Source organism: Artibeus jamaicensis, unplaced genomic scaffold (assembly GCF_021234435.1).
Source record: "Artibeus jamaicensis isolate MK-2021 breed Jamaican fruit bat unplaced genomic scaffold, CSHL_Jam_final contig_1285, whole genome shotgun sequence".
Classification (NCBI taxonomy): Eukaryota; Metazoa; Chordata; class Mammalia; order Chiroptera; family Phyllostomidae; genus Artibeus; species Artibeus jamaicensis.
In genome coordinates, this window is record NW_026521250.1 from 366,737 (window position 1) to 382,974 (window position 16,238).

General features: G+C 48.1%; 1 protein-coding gene across 3 annotated transcripts in view; it reads left to right on the forward strand.

Moving 5' to 3' along the window:
• ZNF496 (zinc finger protein 496) overlaps nucleotides 1-4,903 on the forward strand; it is a 32,035-nt gene extending 27,132 nt beyond the window's left edge. For all 3 annotated transcript variants that reach the window (XM_037148408.2, XM_037148409.2, XM_037148411.2), the window contains one exon: nucleotides 2,393-4,903. In XM_037148408.2, the coding sequence (XP_037004303.2) occupies nucleotides 2,393-3,135 (743 nt within the window). In that variant the 3' untranslated portion in view covers nucleotides 3,136-4,903. The remainder of the gene's footprint in view (nucleotides 1-2,392) is intronic.
• The last annotated feature ends 11,335 nt before the right edge of the window (nucleotides 4,904-16,238 follow it).

Here is a 16,238-nt window from a genome sequence, read left to right on the forward strand (position 1 = left end):
CAAGGGTGGCCCCTCCCCAGGTGGAGCACAGGCAGCTTCTTGCTGCTTTACTACCTGCACCCTCCCCCACCCCCCATCTGTCAGGGCCACACTGAGCAGCATTAGAATGCTGCCCTGAGTGCCAACTCTGATGATCTCTGTGGATCAGGTAGTTATTATGGTTTAGTTTCGATTTTTGCCTTTTCCCCCTTTACGCTGGGTAAGCTCTGTTTTTGACCCCCCCCCCCCCCACACACACACACACACACAGAGTAAGGTCCTCATGAGGTTTTATGCACTGTTTCTGTACGGTACCTTCTGAAGTAGGCAGGTACTGTCTGACTCAGACCGGCTCATGGAGCAAAAGCCATCGATAAGGTGGCTGAAATAGCGCATTTCTCTCCTGTGGTGTGGAGGTGGGTGAGCCAAGGACTGAGGCTCTGGCAGAATCCAGAGTCGGGTGGGCTTTCCACCTGATGGCTGCCTTCTTGCCCTGTGTTCCCTGGGCCTTGTCCCAGTGTGTTCTCTGTGGGGGGAGGGCTCACTGTTCACTTGTGTTCTTGCTCATTCATGCTCTTCAGCTTCGATGTGTATCTAACCCTAATCACCTGAAGGCTCCACTTCCTAATACCACCTCGGAGGGAGAGAGCTTCAACCTACACATTTTTAGGGGGACATAGACACTCAACCTATAGCAGGTCCTCCGATGTCTCCATTTTGCTGTGACCATCACACTGCAGAGCTGAGGGAACCGAATGTGGCATCAGACCTGAGGCCTGGGCTTGAGTCTGCTCTGCTAAGCAATAGTTTACATTTTCTATGCAATCAAAATTATGGTTCTGAGTCCATTGCCTCTTATTTGCACATAGTTCCTCCCATTTTTCTTTTTTAAAAATTCATGGGTTGTCTCAGCACATTTGTTTTTCACATTTTTTGCCCAGAATTTTATTTATTTATTTTTAGAGAGAGGGGAAGGGAGGGACAAAGAGAGGGAGGGAGAGAGACATCACTGTGGTTGTCTCCCGCGTGCCCCCTAGTCTGCAGCCCAAGCATGTGCCCTGACTGCAACCTGGCCTGCAACCCAAGCATGTGCCCTGACTGGGAATGAAACCAGTGACCCTTTGCTTGGCAGTTCAGTGCTCAATCCACTGAGCCACACTAGCCAGGGCAGTTTTTCGCAGTTTTAAAATGTAATACACTTATTCATCTCCTTTTTGGTTTTATGTCTTGTAAGAAATCTTCCGACCCTAACATGACAGAACTATTTTTTATAATATCTTTGCCTTGTTTTTTCTCCCCTTGGCTTCCTGTCCTCCCCACTTCTCTCCTCTGCCCCTCAAGCTCAAGGGGAGCACCCATCATCTATTCCCAGCCCACGGGCTGCTGTCCTTGAGGAGTTTACACCAGGCTGGTACAAGTCTTGCCCAGCTCATATAGCACTGCCCCAGGCTTCGGTGACCCAATCTCTACTGAGCTTAGTTCCCCTCACAGCTAGGGCAACTTCTCTCTCTCTCTCTTTCTCTCTCTCCTTTAAGTTTTTTCCTGTAAAACAGAAATAGGAATCAGAGCTGCCTTGTTGGGTATTGTCGAAGATTACATAATTTAATACATACACAAGCACGCAGTCCGACCACAACTTTTCACCATTTTCCTATTATTCTAACAGCCAATTCAGGGGATGCCCCCACTGCCCCTCACAGCCCCTTTTGAACTCATCACTGCTGAACTGAAGCTCCCTGGCTTTACTCTTTCGCTGGTGTTTTGGGAGCACCTCTGAATCCCACCTCATCTGGTAGGAATTACTAACTGTATGGATGGCCTGCAGGAGCACCAACAGTTGTTTATGCCCCTTTTTTGGAAACGCTACATTTGTCTTTGGCCATCCCACGTACACTCTGTTAGTCTTCTGGGGTTCCCACAGCACAGTGCTATAGGCTGGGGGGCTCAAACAACAGGAACTGTCTTCCTCAAAATTCTGGAGGCTGGAGCTCTGAGATCCCGGTGTCATGAGTAGGGGTGAGGTCCCTCCCCTACAGCCTCTCTTCTTGGCCTGTAGATGGCCAGCCGTCCTGTCCCTGTGCTTCCACACGGTTGTCCCTCTGCATGTCTGTGTCCTAATCTCTTCTAGTAATGATGCCGGTTGGATTAGGACCCACCCTAAGGATCTCATTTTAACTTAATTACCTTTGAAAGAGCTGAATTCCAGATATCCTATTTGGGTATATGGGGTTATGACTTTAGCATAATAAGAATCTTTAGGGTATGTAATTTTGCTCCTAACATTCCATCCTCTGGTCCCCCAAATTCATGTCCTTCTCACATGCAAAATACATCCACCCTCATCCCACAGCCTCCAATGTCATAACCTATTCCAGCATCAACTCTATGTGACCTCCTCATCACTTTCCTATAGCGGGAGGTGACTCAGCACCCCCCAAGGACAGCCGGGATGAGGAGGTGACCATCGAGATCGTTCTGTCCAGCTCTGGGGACGAGGACTCCCAGCTAGGCCCCTACTGCACAGATGAGCCGCGGAGCCCCAGGAGGAAGCAGCTTGGCGCCCCCACCCCGCAGCAGAATGGTGCCCCACTTGGGGGTGAGGTGCACACCTCAGGGAAGTCCTACGTGTGCCCCAACTGTGGTAAGGTCTTTCGCTGGAGGGTCAATTTCATCCGGCACCTGCGCAGCCGCAGGGAGCAGGAGAAACTGCACGAGTGCTCAGTTTGCGGGGAACTGTTCAGTGACAGTGAGGACCTAGACGGGCACCTAGAGGCCCACGAGGCCCAGAAACCTTTCAGGTGCGGTGCATGCGGGAAGAGCTTCCGCCTCAACTCCCACCTGCTCTGCCACAGGCGTGTCCACCTGGCGCCCTCGGGGCCCCGGCCTGTGATGGGAAGCGAGCAGGGGGCGGCGGGGCCGGACATACCACTGGCCGAGGGCAGGGCCCGGCTGAGCGCCCAGTGCTTTGACTGTGGTAAGCTGTTCCAGCGGCCTGAACACCTAGCAAGACACCGCAGCAGCGTACACAGCAAGGACCGGGCGCGGCCCTTCCGGTGTCGGTACTGCGTCAAAACCTTCCTGCACAACTCCGACCTCCTGCGCCACCAGCGCCTACACATGAAGCGCCGCTCCAAGCAGGCGCTCAACTCCTACTGACAGAAGCCAGACCCTCCCAGGACCAGGATGGACCTGCCCCGGGACACACCTCATCCTCCCGCCCTTTGCTCTCAGGTAGAAATGAGATAGTGGCCAACTGAGCTTTTCTTCTGTCTCTGCTGTGCCAAAAAGCAGGGAGGGAGGCGCATAACCAGGTTGGACCAGCCCGGTCTCTCTGGGTCCTAGAGAGATCGTTCAGTGCTTCCCAAGTGGGCGGTGGGACTGGGCCGCTCCAACTGAGGTCACCCCTTGGAGTCTATCCCATGCCACAACTCACTTCATTGTCATGTAGCCCTGTTTGAACACCCGCCCCCATCCTGAGGTTCCAGGGTAACCACTTCCCATCTGAGAACAAGAAGTTGTGGACAGGTAGTGGCTAGAGAGAGGCTCTGGGGAGCAGGGCCTGGCACGCCTGACAGGCCATGTTGCCAGCAGGCCCCAGGAGTGCACGCTGTTGTGTAGCATTTCTTTCAGGGTTGGAACCCCGTCCCCCCCAGGGCACTGTAAGCTCCTTGTGCAGGGGAACTGTGTCCTACGTTTATTCGTGATGGTGGCTGCTTATTAGGGATTGTGAGGTCACTGAGGGCAATACCCTATTTTAAACTCTGTGCCCCTCCCTGCCCAATGTCATTTCTGTGTACCCTGAAGGTCCCGGTAAATGGTGTGGGGTGAAAACAGTTGTCATCATGTGAGAGGCACTTAAGTTCCCCTGCCTGCGCCACTGTGTCCTGCAATGGGGAGGTCAGGCCCAGTAAGGAGTTCTGTTGTCTGGGCGAGGGGCTGAGGTCATGCTCTGCATACACATTAACTTAGCTGCTGTTCATATTCTTTTTCTAGAGCTGCCTTAAGAAAGTATGAAAAACAGGTGGCTTAGAACAACAGAAATGTATTGTCTCGTTTCTGGATGCTGAAAGTCCAAGGTCAAGGGGGTGGCACATTGGTTCCTTGAAAGGGAGGGTTTGTTCTACACTTCTGCCCCAGCTTCTGGGGGTTGCTGGTGGTTAATGTTCCTTAAAAAGCATCACCCCCATTTCTGCCTTCATCTTCACGTGTTGTCCCTGTGTACATATCTGTCTCCAAATTTCTTTCCCCTTTTTATAAGGATCCCGGTCACATTGGACCAGGGCACCCCTGCCTACGCTGGTGTATTCCTGTCTTAACTGGCAACATCTGTGGTGACTGTAAAGACTGCATTCTGATGCACTGTGGTCAGGGCGTAATTATGAATTTTGGGTGGTGGGGAGACAATCCAATCCACAATGCCAGACCGTCTTGTGGCACCACTCATCCCGGATGAACAGATGAATCGGTAGACATTTGAGGTGGCTGGCTCCCCACCTCACTGGAAGCTGCAGAGCCATGAAAACCGGTGGCCTGGAGTTCTGGGTTGGGAGGGCTGTTGCAGTGAGACCTCCAGCCACAAAAACCATGGTTTGGTTATCCCTGGAGGACTGGCAGTATCGGCTGGGCTCAGTGTCAAGAAAGCACAGGGGCTGTGCATTGGTGGTTGAATCACAGCCACCAGGTGCACATTTTGTGTGATTTGCATGTCAAGTCCATTGGCAGGCAGCCAGACTCCTTGTCACCCATGTCATTTTCACATTGAGATGCCATTGCCACAAGCCCAAGTGGAAGAGCCACAGGGTTTTCTAATTCTGATGACTGTGCCTGTGTAGCCATACCTACATACTGAGAAGCAGTAAATGCAATAAAACTGTTAGGTCAGACCTTGGACAAGAAATAAACATTGGGGTTTGTCATTTTTAAATAGTTGGCCTCTTATTGATTATCAGGGAAGGGAAGAATGAATTTTGAAGGCCATGGGAGGGGGAAATTCCAGTAGAAGCCGGGCTATATATTTGCCCCACTCTCCTGCACTCTTGCCCAAGAGCTTGTCAGCCAGAATGTTGTTGTCCATCTGCTTCAGACATTTGTCTAGTGGAGGAACATTGCTCTACTTACTGCTGTGTCTCGCCCGTAAAACCAGATCTTAAATAGGAAACAATAGGGATATAACTGCAGGAGTGGGGAACCCCTGCACTCACTGACCCAGCACATCCTGGAGCCTACCTAGTTAGAAGCTCATATTACTTAGGATCATGGGTGGTGTAGCTCGGACCCCAGCTCGTCCAGTTCAAAAGAAACCAGTGGGGTCACCTACATTTAGGAAGGCTCCTCCACGTGTCAGCTCTGACTACCTGCTCCCTGCCTGGGAGGTAGCAGGCAGGTGAGCTACATCGCCACCTGCCATCGAGGTACAGACCCACATCTGAAAAGCATCTGCCCTCCCTGTTCCTTGGAGCCCTTGGCATGGTTGCCTGTCTCATAGGTACACAATAAAAATGCACCCACTGAACTAATAGTCATTTCAGACATTCTGTTTTAGTTTAAAAAGTGACGGGTAGCCCTGGCTGGTGTGGTCCAGCAGGTTGAGTGTCATCCTGCAGAGCAAAAGGTCACCAGTTGGATTCCCAGTCAGCACAGGCTTGGGTTGCTGGCCAGGCCCCCACTTGGGGGCACGTGAGAGGCAACCAGTAGATGTTCTCTCACATCAACTTTTCTCTCCCTCTCTCCATTTCTCTCACTCTAAACATGACTAAATAAAATATTTTTTTAAAATGCAGCACGGGTTAAAGAGATGGTTGGCCTGACAAGGAGGGCTTGAGGTGTAAGGATGCTGAAAATGGCCCTCATCAGACATTGCCTTGTGACACATTTCATCCTCAGATAGGCGGTTCTGGTCACGTGATTGGACCCCTGTCCTGAGGAGAGGGAGCTAACTATGCCAGGAGCAGCTTGTGCACTCTACCTGGTCACACTACAGCTTGCTGACCCAGCCTCGGCTGTTAACCCTGTATCCTGTCTCACTAGCTCAGTGATGGGGTAAGGTGGTGGGGAGGTCCCTTGCCACTTCTAACTCACATCATGGCACAAATGGAAAAGAAGGCAGGACTCCACACCTGCCTTGGAAATCAGGTCATGTCACTTTGCTCCTGTCAGATGGCTTTCCCTCTGCCAAAAGCAGAGTTTGGACCAGGCCCACACATGTCTCCTTGCAGTGTAAGGTGGGGGGTTCAATAATACCTCAGTTGCTCATCTTGTCAGAATAGGGATGGGCTGGGACACATACCCTGAAAATGTTGCCGGTCCGAAAAGGATAAAAGGGTAAATTGACCCCGTCCAAGTCATGGTGGAGCCCTTTGGATGTGTCTGTGCTCTGAGAAGAGACAGGGCCTCCCTCCAGCCCACTGAAGGTAAATGAGAATGAGGGTCCTGGATGTTCGTCACTGTTTTCCCAGAAGATTGAGTGGGAAAGAGTATAAATTAATGTGGAAATCCGACTGGCCCTTATAAATCTTCAGCAAACACTGACCTTTCCAGTTGTGGTGCTGAGGATAGCTGAACCATATTTACCTTGATTTCCCTTTCAGTCATTCACGTTTTTCTAGAATGGCTTGGCTAATGCCAGGGTGATACCCTTTGGCCATGATCTAAAGCCTTCACTTGCAACTTGCATTAACAACCATCTGTGCTCAAGAAGCCCAAAGTCTGACTAGATGTGCGCTCACCAAATTTGTATGAGCAGAGCCAGGTGCTGCAGTGAAGGCAACCACCAAGATGGGAGCACTGGGACCCAGCTTTCTGGAGGCAGGCTTCGGTCCCAGCAGGGACCTTCACAGAGCTGCTGGTGGTGACAACAGAGACCTGTGGCTTGTACACTTTTATGAGAAGATGTTAGGCAGGTGGGAAGTCCTGGGGTTCACAGAGGGTGAGTGCAGACCCCTGTTGCCTTCAGGAAGAGATGCCTGGCTCGTCTTTCAACATGTTCTCCACTGCTAACCACCAAGGACAGAGACTGGTTGTGTCCCTGTTTCCAAAGTCCATTCAGTGTCTGATACAAAATGGGACTTTGTTCAGTGCTGCAGAAGGCACACCTCATCACATCTGCCTTCCTGGGAGTAGGGCCTTGGCAGCTAGCTGGTCAGGTGCCAAGAAAGCCCTATACAAGACGTCGACTTCAGACACCAGTTATGCGTCTTGGGGACCACTCAGGTTAATGCTGGGCTGGCTAAAAATGGATTCCAAAGACCTTGCAGGTTTCACTATTCCCTACGATGACTTCAGTAACTCATTTTCATTTATGGTTACTTCTTATGACAGGATAAAAGTGAGGAACAACAAAAAGGAAGGGATGCACTGGGCGAGGGGACCTGGACTGGGTTGCAGCCACTCCCAGTTCAACTCAGCCCATCACCCTGGGCTCCACTGAGCTCCTGAGTTTTTAATGTTTCATGAGGACACCCTATGTGGTCCATCCAGCCCCCTTGGCTCTCCTCCACTCCCCAGAGGCTGGCCTAGCACAAAGTCCCAACTTTCTAATCAAGAATTTGGTCTTTCTGGTAATCAGCATCCCCAGCCCCATCCTACTCCCCATGGTTCACCTCCTTAGCATAACAAAGACATTCCAGAAATTTCACGGATTCTTGAAGTTCTGGGCCAGGAACCAGAAACAAAGACCAGATAAATTCTTTATTGTGCCACCCTGACCTTAGAGAGTATGCAGGGTGCGATCCCCATTCTGCTCCCAAGTCCCAGCTGTGGCCATCTGTCCTGTTGCCTTGTTGCCCTACTGTGCTGGCTTCAGCCACCAGAGCTTGCTCACTTAAGAACACCAAAAACAACAAAGTTTTAACAACAATAAACGCAACCAAACCACAGAAAATCGAACAATGCGGAATCTGAAAACATCGAACCGCTCAGCTAAACCAGTGCGAGGGGTGAAGCCATCAGCGGGGCAGGCTGGGCAAAAACGATCCCCCAACCTGGGTGGCGCGCAAGCAGTCGAGGACACGGATCCCAGGTGCAGGGTAGCTACGGGAAGGCGCAGCACAGCTGGCTGTCTGAGGTCACACATTTGTGCGCAGGTAAACCAGTGAAGAGAAATGCATGGAGACAGACCACACAGGCCCCAGCACAGGGTGGCGGGCTTGCACATTTGCGCTCAGATAAACAGGCGGGGGCAAGCAGTGAAGTGGACCAGGCGAGGGGAGAGGACCGCCATTGCTCCTTCTCTGACCCCGCCCCCACATACAGGGTCACAAACCAGCGACCTGGGTGGCCCCACCCTGGTGAACACCTAAGGCACCTCTCCTCATATATAACAGGCACGAACAGATCAAAATATGGCTCAAGAACAACTCAAGAGCCCCAGAGCCAATAAATCTAAGCCATGAAGAAATAGCCAAACTTTCAGGTGCATAGTTCAAAACACTGGTGATCAGGATGCTCCCAGAACTGGTTGATTTTAGTCACAAATTAGAGGAACATATGAAGGCTAAACTAATTGAACTGAAGGGAAATGCACAGGAAACCTATAGTAATGGAAAGGAAACTGGGACTCAAATCAAGGGAGCAGACCAGAAGGAAAGAAAAAATGACCAAACAGAAAAATATGAATAAACAAGAATTCAAAAAAAATGAGGAGAGGCTTAGGAACCTCCAGGACATCTTTAAAGGCTCCAACATCTGAATTATAGGGGTACCAGAAGGAGAAGAGGAACAGTCACGAGTGGAAACCTTATTTGAACAAATAATAAGGGAGAATTTCCCCAATCTGGCAAAGGAAATAGACTTCCAGGAAATCCAGGAAGCTCAGAGAGTCCCAAAGAAGTTGGACCCAAGAAGGAACACACCAAGGCACATCACCATTACATTAGCCAAGATTAAAATGAAGGAGAGAATCCTAGAAGCAGCAAGAGATAAGGGGACAGTCACCTACAAAGGAGTGCCCATCAGACTGTCAGCTGATTTCTCAAAAGAGACCTTGAAGGCAAGAGGTATTGCCTTCAAGCAAGGGCTGGAAAGAGGTATTCCAAGTCATGAAATCCAAATACCTACAACCAAGATTGGTCTATCCAGCAAAGCTTTCATTTAGAATGGAAGGGCAGATAAAATGCTTCTCAGATAAGATCAAATTTAAGGAGTTCATCATCACCAAGCCCTTATTATATGAAATGTTAAAGGGACTTACCTAAGAAAAAGAAGTTAAAGAAACATGAACAGTGAAAGGACAGCAAACTCACATTATTAACAACCACACCTAAAACAAAAGCACACTAAGAGGACAGCTAGATCAGGAGCAGAACCATAGAAATGAACATCACATGGAGGGTTAGCAACAGGGGAGTTGGAGAAGGAGAAGGGGGGAGAAGGTACAGAAAATAAGAAGCATAGATGGTAGGTAGAAAATAGATAGGAGGCAGGGAAAGAATAGTATGGGAAATATAGAATCTAAAGAACTTGAGACACGTGGTCATGAACTAAAGGGGGGGGAATGATGGGGAAGGGGTGTGCAGGGTGGAGGGGAATGAAGGGGGGAAATAGAACAACTGTAATGGCATAATCAATAAAAATTTTTTAATATTAAAAAAAAAAAAGAACACCAGCTTGCTGGTTTCTCAAAAATGCTGCTGTGGTGTCCAAGGCAGTGCTAAACGCCCAGTGAGAACTGTACTAACCCTGGAATGGGAGTTTCCTAGGAACACCTGCTCTTATTAGTGCTTTTGACAAGCTGTGATTTTGGGCAGCTAAAGAAATTACACAATTAGAGACTGGGAAAACAAAGAGGCCTTTGTTAGGATTTTATTCAAAGATGGTGGACACCTCCTTAAGCATATGTGGCTTCATATCCCGGGAAGTGTGTGCATGTGCACACTGGGCCTGCAGAGGGACCTGCAAGTCAGCTTCATGACTCCAGTGGACAACTAAAGAATCCAGGAAGGAATATATGCAAGTGTGTTACCTGTCTAAAGCCCGTGTACCTGATGTTTCAAAAGGTCAAAACTCAAAACATCAGAGTTTGCAGTAAAGAAAGTTCTTTTGAAAGTTCTATTGAGAAAAAGGGAGCTCTAGTAGTTCATCAGCTTCAGAGTTCAGGCTTCTTTCATGTCAAGGGGAGGGGAATGGGAGAGACCATGTGTGAAACTCAAACTGCAAACAGAATTCCTCTCATGATCAGCATATCTACAGTCAAAACTGAATGGTTTTGAACAGGTGGAGTTAGAGGGAGACCAAACATTTTACTCTGTTACAGGTGGACATCTCCTGCATTGACCTTGAAAACCTAAACATTTGTAACCAGAGACAGCCTTCCAAAAAGAATCTGTGGAGACCTGCTTCTCCACCCTCAAGGAGCTGGTCTGATGTGGTCAGGTGTTGCAGGTGTTGGGCTGGAGACCAAGTGATTTTAGAAGTGCTGTATGCGGCCACTTTCCTCTGCCTGTCTCAGGAGACTCATGAAGTCTAAAGTGAATGGAAGTGTGAGGAGTTGTGTTAAACACTGGGCCACAGTCATTGAACATCTGCCTTAGACACACACCTGATGGGGCCACAGGAAGCAGCAGGGCTGCAGTTCCCATCCACAATTCACTCCCTCAGCCTGAGCTAAACTTGGATTTTAATTGTGAGAAGTGAAGCTGGAAGTAGACACTTGGGCTTCGACAGCAGTCAGCCCATCTGCTTCCTCCAGTCCACAGCTGTGGGAACACCCACATAGGTGGGTTTTAGAAACGTGGTCCCTTCAAGCCTTTTTTGGGTGGTTTATGTTTGCAAATTCTTCACTGGCCTAAAAAGGAGAAATATATTGAGCAGATCAATTTACTGGGCTCCATTCACCAAGATTTTAATATCACTGGAGTGCTTTTCCACAAGGCCCACTTTTTGTTGCTGTTGGTGAGGGATCTTCCTGATGCAGCATTGCAAACAGCCCTCAGCAAAGTAGCACACACACGGGGAGGCAGGCTCTGCATCCCAAAGAGGCGAGAGTGAGGAAGCTGCTTCTAGCCTCTCATTTTGAAGCAAATGAGGTGCAGAGGCTCATAAAACATGGACTTAGTTAGGCCGAGGTATGTGTAGTTGACCCAGTTTCCCCCTCCCAGACAACAGGTCTCATGCATTTCTAGTCACTGCATGGTTTATCCACAAAACCCTGAAAGTCAGGAGCAATTTCTGAGTACCTCTCAGCACAGATGTATGTTATAAAAAGGCAAGAGAGAGAAATACAGGAAGGAAGTTTAAAAAAAGCAATTTGCCTCATGGTGAGCCAGAAAGCCTTAGAATTTGAGACTTGGGAGCACCTGGGTCAAGATCCTGGTATCAAGACTCCAGGACTGATTGGCTGAGTGATGCAGGACCATTCAGGCCAGTGGCCATGGCTCCTGAGTACCCTTCCTGGGACTCCCTCCTCTTTGAGTAGTGGTGAAGACTCCAGGACCTTCAGTAGGCCTCACTCTTAGGAGCAAATCCCAAGTTACAGCACAAAATCTTGGGAGAGGGAACATTCATTCAAAAATTTTGAGAACCTGGTATAAGCAAGTAATAACAATCATGTGGCCCCAGGGCCAGTAAGAGAAGACACTGGGAAACTGTGTGGGGGCAAAGGAGGCACATGCAGTGGGTTGAGTTGTGCCCTCCAGAGATATGTCCAGGTCCTAACCTCTAGAATCTATTAATGCAACTTTATTTGCAAAGAAGAGCCTTTTTTGATGTAACCCAGTTAAAGTTCTTGAGAACAGATTACTCTGGATTCCTTGGTGAGCCCTAAATCTCCTGACACATGCCCTTATTAAGAGGAACAGATGTGACGGCAGAGGGGACACATGGGAGATGGCCATGTGAAGACGGAGGCAAAGGCTGCAGTGACATGATCACAAGCTGAGGACCTGCTGGAGCCAATGGAAGCTGGAAGAGACAAGAAAGCATCTGTCCCCAGAGCCTTCAACACTGTGATCTCATGCTTCTGGACTTCAGAACTGTGAGAGAAGATGTTTTCATCATTTTAAGCCACCCAGTTTGTGGCAGTTTGTTACACCAGCGTCTGATCGTTCCAGGCATCCCTTAGCCTGTGACCACATTCCTCCCAACTCTGCCTCTGTCTCCACATGGCTCTTCTCTTGTGTTTCTTGACACCACACACCATGGAAATGAGGTGCACTCCAAGCAGCCCTGGTGACCATGTCTCAAAATTCCTAACCTAGTTCCATCTGCACAAACCCTCCAATCAAGGGCACTTTCTCAGGTGGCAGTGCACAGGTCTTCACAGGGGCCCCGTTCAGGCCGCTGCAGTGATCCTCAAGGATTTGGTTCTTTCAAGAGAGGATTAACATCCAAACCAGCCAGTAATCTGTGACTGTGGCAAATCACACTGGCCTTGACATTCTGGTGTCCACAGTGAAACAATACTCCCTCCAGAAATAGTGCTCCTCAGCCAGAAGTTCAGTGTGAAAACTGAAAGAGACACAGTGAGTCACCTGAAGTTCTCCTTGGCAGGTGGGGACAATTTGGTTAATATTTTGTCTGAGATCAAAGACAATTTGTGGAAAGAACCCAGGATTTTTGCCCATGGGCAGCATCAGGGCTTTGTGACCTAAAGCAGTGAGGGACTAGGGGCCAGAGACAGGGAAACACCGCAGTGTAGCCATCAGGATTCTCCAGAAAAATGGCAGCACCAGCATGTATACTTACACAGAAGGGGCTTGATTCCAAGGAATTTGCTCACAAGATGGTCAGGGCTGACAAGTCTAAAATCCAGAGGGCTAGCTGGCTGGTGGGGACTCAGAAAGAGTTGCAGTTCCGGTCTAAATGCCCTCTACTGGAAGGATTCCTTTGTCTTTGTTAAGGCCTTCATCTTAGTTTAGGCTACTGTGACAAAAATACCATCGACTGGGTGAGTAAACAATGTTTCTTGAAAGGAATGTTCATTTCTCACAGTTCTGGAGGCTGGGAATCCGAGACCAAGGCACCAGCAGATCTGGTGTCTGGTGAGACCCCACTTCTAGTTCATAGTTATCTCCTTGCTGTGTTACTATTTGGGTAAAGAAGCTCTCTGAGTCTTTATTATAAGGTCACTGAATTTCATGAGGGCTCCACTCCTGTGACCAATCACCTCCCAAAGACCCACCCTCCTGGTATCAATGTCATATGGGAATTGGGTTGCAATGTGTGAATTTTGAGGGACATCGACATTCATTTCCTAAGAGCCTTCAACTCTTTGGATGGGGCACACCCACATTATGGAGGGCAATCTGCTTTCTTCAAAGTCTACTGATTTAAATATTAATTACATATACATAGATAATGCCTTCCCAGAAACATCCAAAATTTTGATCAAATATCTGAGCACCATGGCCCAGTCAGACTAACACGTGAAACCAGCCATCACACTAACTTTTTCAGGTCTGTATGACAGATGCCAAAGCTTGTTCCTAGGATACCTGGTGAACAGAAGTGTTGAGTAAGTTAAACACTTAGCTTCCAGATAAGCCCTAGGCTCGGGTTAACAGATGATCAAGCCTAGAGCTGGCTTTTTATCACTAGAATAAACATGGGTCTGGTCAAGACAGAGCTCCATTTCAAGCCTCTTGATTTGTCTTTTGCTGAGACCCTCAGGGTCCCTTGAGTGTCCAGGGCAGTGTCCTAGTAGGGATGGCCAGAGGTGGCCTTAGGCACCCCCAGGAGAGGCCAGGACTCAGGAATGTGCACCACCCTGCTCACCAGAAACACTTTGGGCCAAGGAAGATTGACTGTCCACTGACCAGTCCTGCCCCTGCCATGGTCCTGTGACTCCCCTCCCTGTGACTGCCCACCAACCTGGGGGAGAAAGAAGACTACAAGAGGAGCACCTTGATCATCTCTGTCACTCTCACAGGAGGTTCCCAGGATGAAATTTTTCAACACGGGCCAAGATGGAGGCATAGGTAGAAACCTTTGCTTCCTCACACAACCATAAGGAGAAAAACAACCAATCTAAAATCAATAAACAACCAGAAGTGCCAGAAAAATCAAACTGCCTGGAACTCTGACAACCAAGGAATGAAAGAAACAGTCAAAGAGGATAACCAGACCAGTAAGGCAGGGAATGGAGAAAAACCTCGGTGACACAGCAGACCATGGCCGGGGGGGGGGGGGGGGGCTGGCTGCGGCACAGTAGCTGCATAGGAGGGGCTGACTTAAGGGGAAATCGAGACTCAGAAGTGGTTGTAGGCTATGGCAGTTGCTGCAGTAGGAGAAATACCCAGTCTCACATGAGAATTTGAGAAAAGTGTGCTAGAGAAGAGCAAGAAAGCTGCACTGTTCCCTCTCTTGCCCCTCCCCCACAGGCAGCTTGGAAGCTACAGCAAGGAAGGTTGCCCTGCCCAGGTGAATACCAAAGGCCCCACCCCCCTTACAACTTATCAGGGCCCCAAGCAAAGAAATAGGGCCAAAATGAAAGAACAGTGCAAAACCTCAGAAAGAGAGCTAAAGGAGGAAGATATAGCCAATCTACCTAATGGAGAATTTAAAGCACTGCTAATCAAAATGCTACAGAACTAACTGAGCTTGGTCGAAAAATGAAAGAACAAATGAAGGATACCCAAAATGAAATAAAACAGAATGTTCAGGGAACCAATAGTGACGAGAAGGAAACTAGGACTCAAAGCAACAGTTTGGAACAAAAGGAAGAAATAAACATCCATCCAGAACAGAATGAAGAAACAAAAATTCAGAAATGTGAAGAGAGTCTTACAAACCTCTGGGACAACCTGAAACATTCCAATATTCTAATTATAGTGGTGCCAGATGGAGAAGAACAAGAGCAAGAAATTGAAAACTTATTTGAACAAATAATGAAGAAAAACTTCCCCAATCTGGTGAAAGAAATAGACTTCCAGGAAGTCCAGGAAGCCCACAGACCCCCAAAGAATTTGGACCCGAAGACGAACACACCAAGGCACATCATCATTAAATTACCCAAAATTAAAGACAAAGAAACAATCTTAGAAGCATCAGGAGGGAAGGAAAGAGTCACCTACAAAGGAGTTCTTATAAAGCTATATCAGCTGATTTCTCAAAAGAAACCTCACAGGCAAGAAGGGGCTGGAAAGAAGTATTCCAAGTCATAAAAGGCAAGGACCTACATCCAAGATTGCTCTATCCAGCAAAGCTTTCATTTACAATGGAAGGACAGACAAAGTGCTTCCCAGATAAGGTCAAGTTAAATGAGTTATCATCACCAACCCTTTATTATATAAAATGTTAAAGGGAATCATCTAAGAAAAAGGAAGATAAAAAATATGAACTTTAAAATGACAACAAACTCACAACTACCAATAAAGGAACCTAAAAAAATAAAAGAAAGAAAAACAATGAAAAGAAAACTAAGCAAATTAGAACAGGAAGAGAATCAGAGAAATGGACATCCTGTGGAGGGTTTTCAGTGGGGAGAGGGTGGGGGAAAAGGCACAGGGAAGAAGAAGCATAATTAGTAGGCATTAAATACACAGGGAGAGGTAAAAAATGGTATAGGAAACAACTCAAAGAACTTATACATACAACCCACAGACATGAACTAAGGGGGGGATGCTGGAAGGCTGGAGGGTGAAGGGTGGAGGGGAGATAAAGAGGAAAAACTGTAGTAGCATAATCAGACAAATATAATGTAAAAAAAGATAAGGGGGAATATAGTTAATATAATATGGTGATAAGCTTTCACACACACAAAAAGAAAATTTTCAACAAATGACCAAATCTTGATAAGGTAGATAATTGGGAGCCAGGAAGATGAACTCAAAAGGTGAGATGAACCTTCTCTGGGTTCTAAGATGCCACATCCTGGGGGTTTCCCCGACCCTGACTGGCAGCAGGCCTCACTGGTTTCCTCAGATGAGCTCTGGACAGGCCCAGGAGGCCCTGACTGGTGACACCCACATCAGGCAATGGGTAGTACTGGAGAGCATTGCGGCAGGGGACCTGATGCTGCATGAAAGTGATAGGGGACCTAAGAGTTGGAAAATTTTAGTTTAAGTAATAGCTAATAAGCTTAGTAATCAATGCATATGAAAGCTTTGGTTCCAGGAACTGAAGGTATACCCACCCTGACTCCAGGATAAGCAGTTCCACCTTTGTTCCTCAAAAGATCAGCAAGCAACTCAAGATGATATCTGATCCATTCTACTCCAAAGTGAAGTGACCACCGCCCAGGACACAGCTAAAGTCCACCGCCTGGGGCACAGCTTAAGACCACCACCCAGGATAAGAATGCTGAAGTCATTTTTAATCCAATTAAC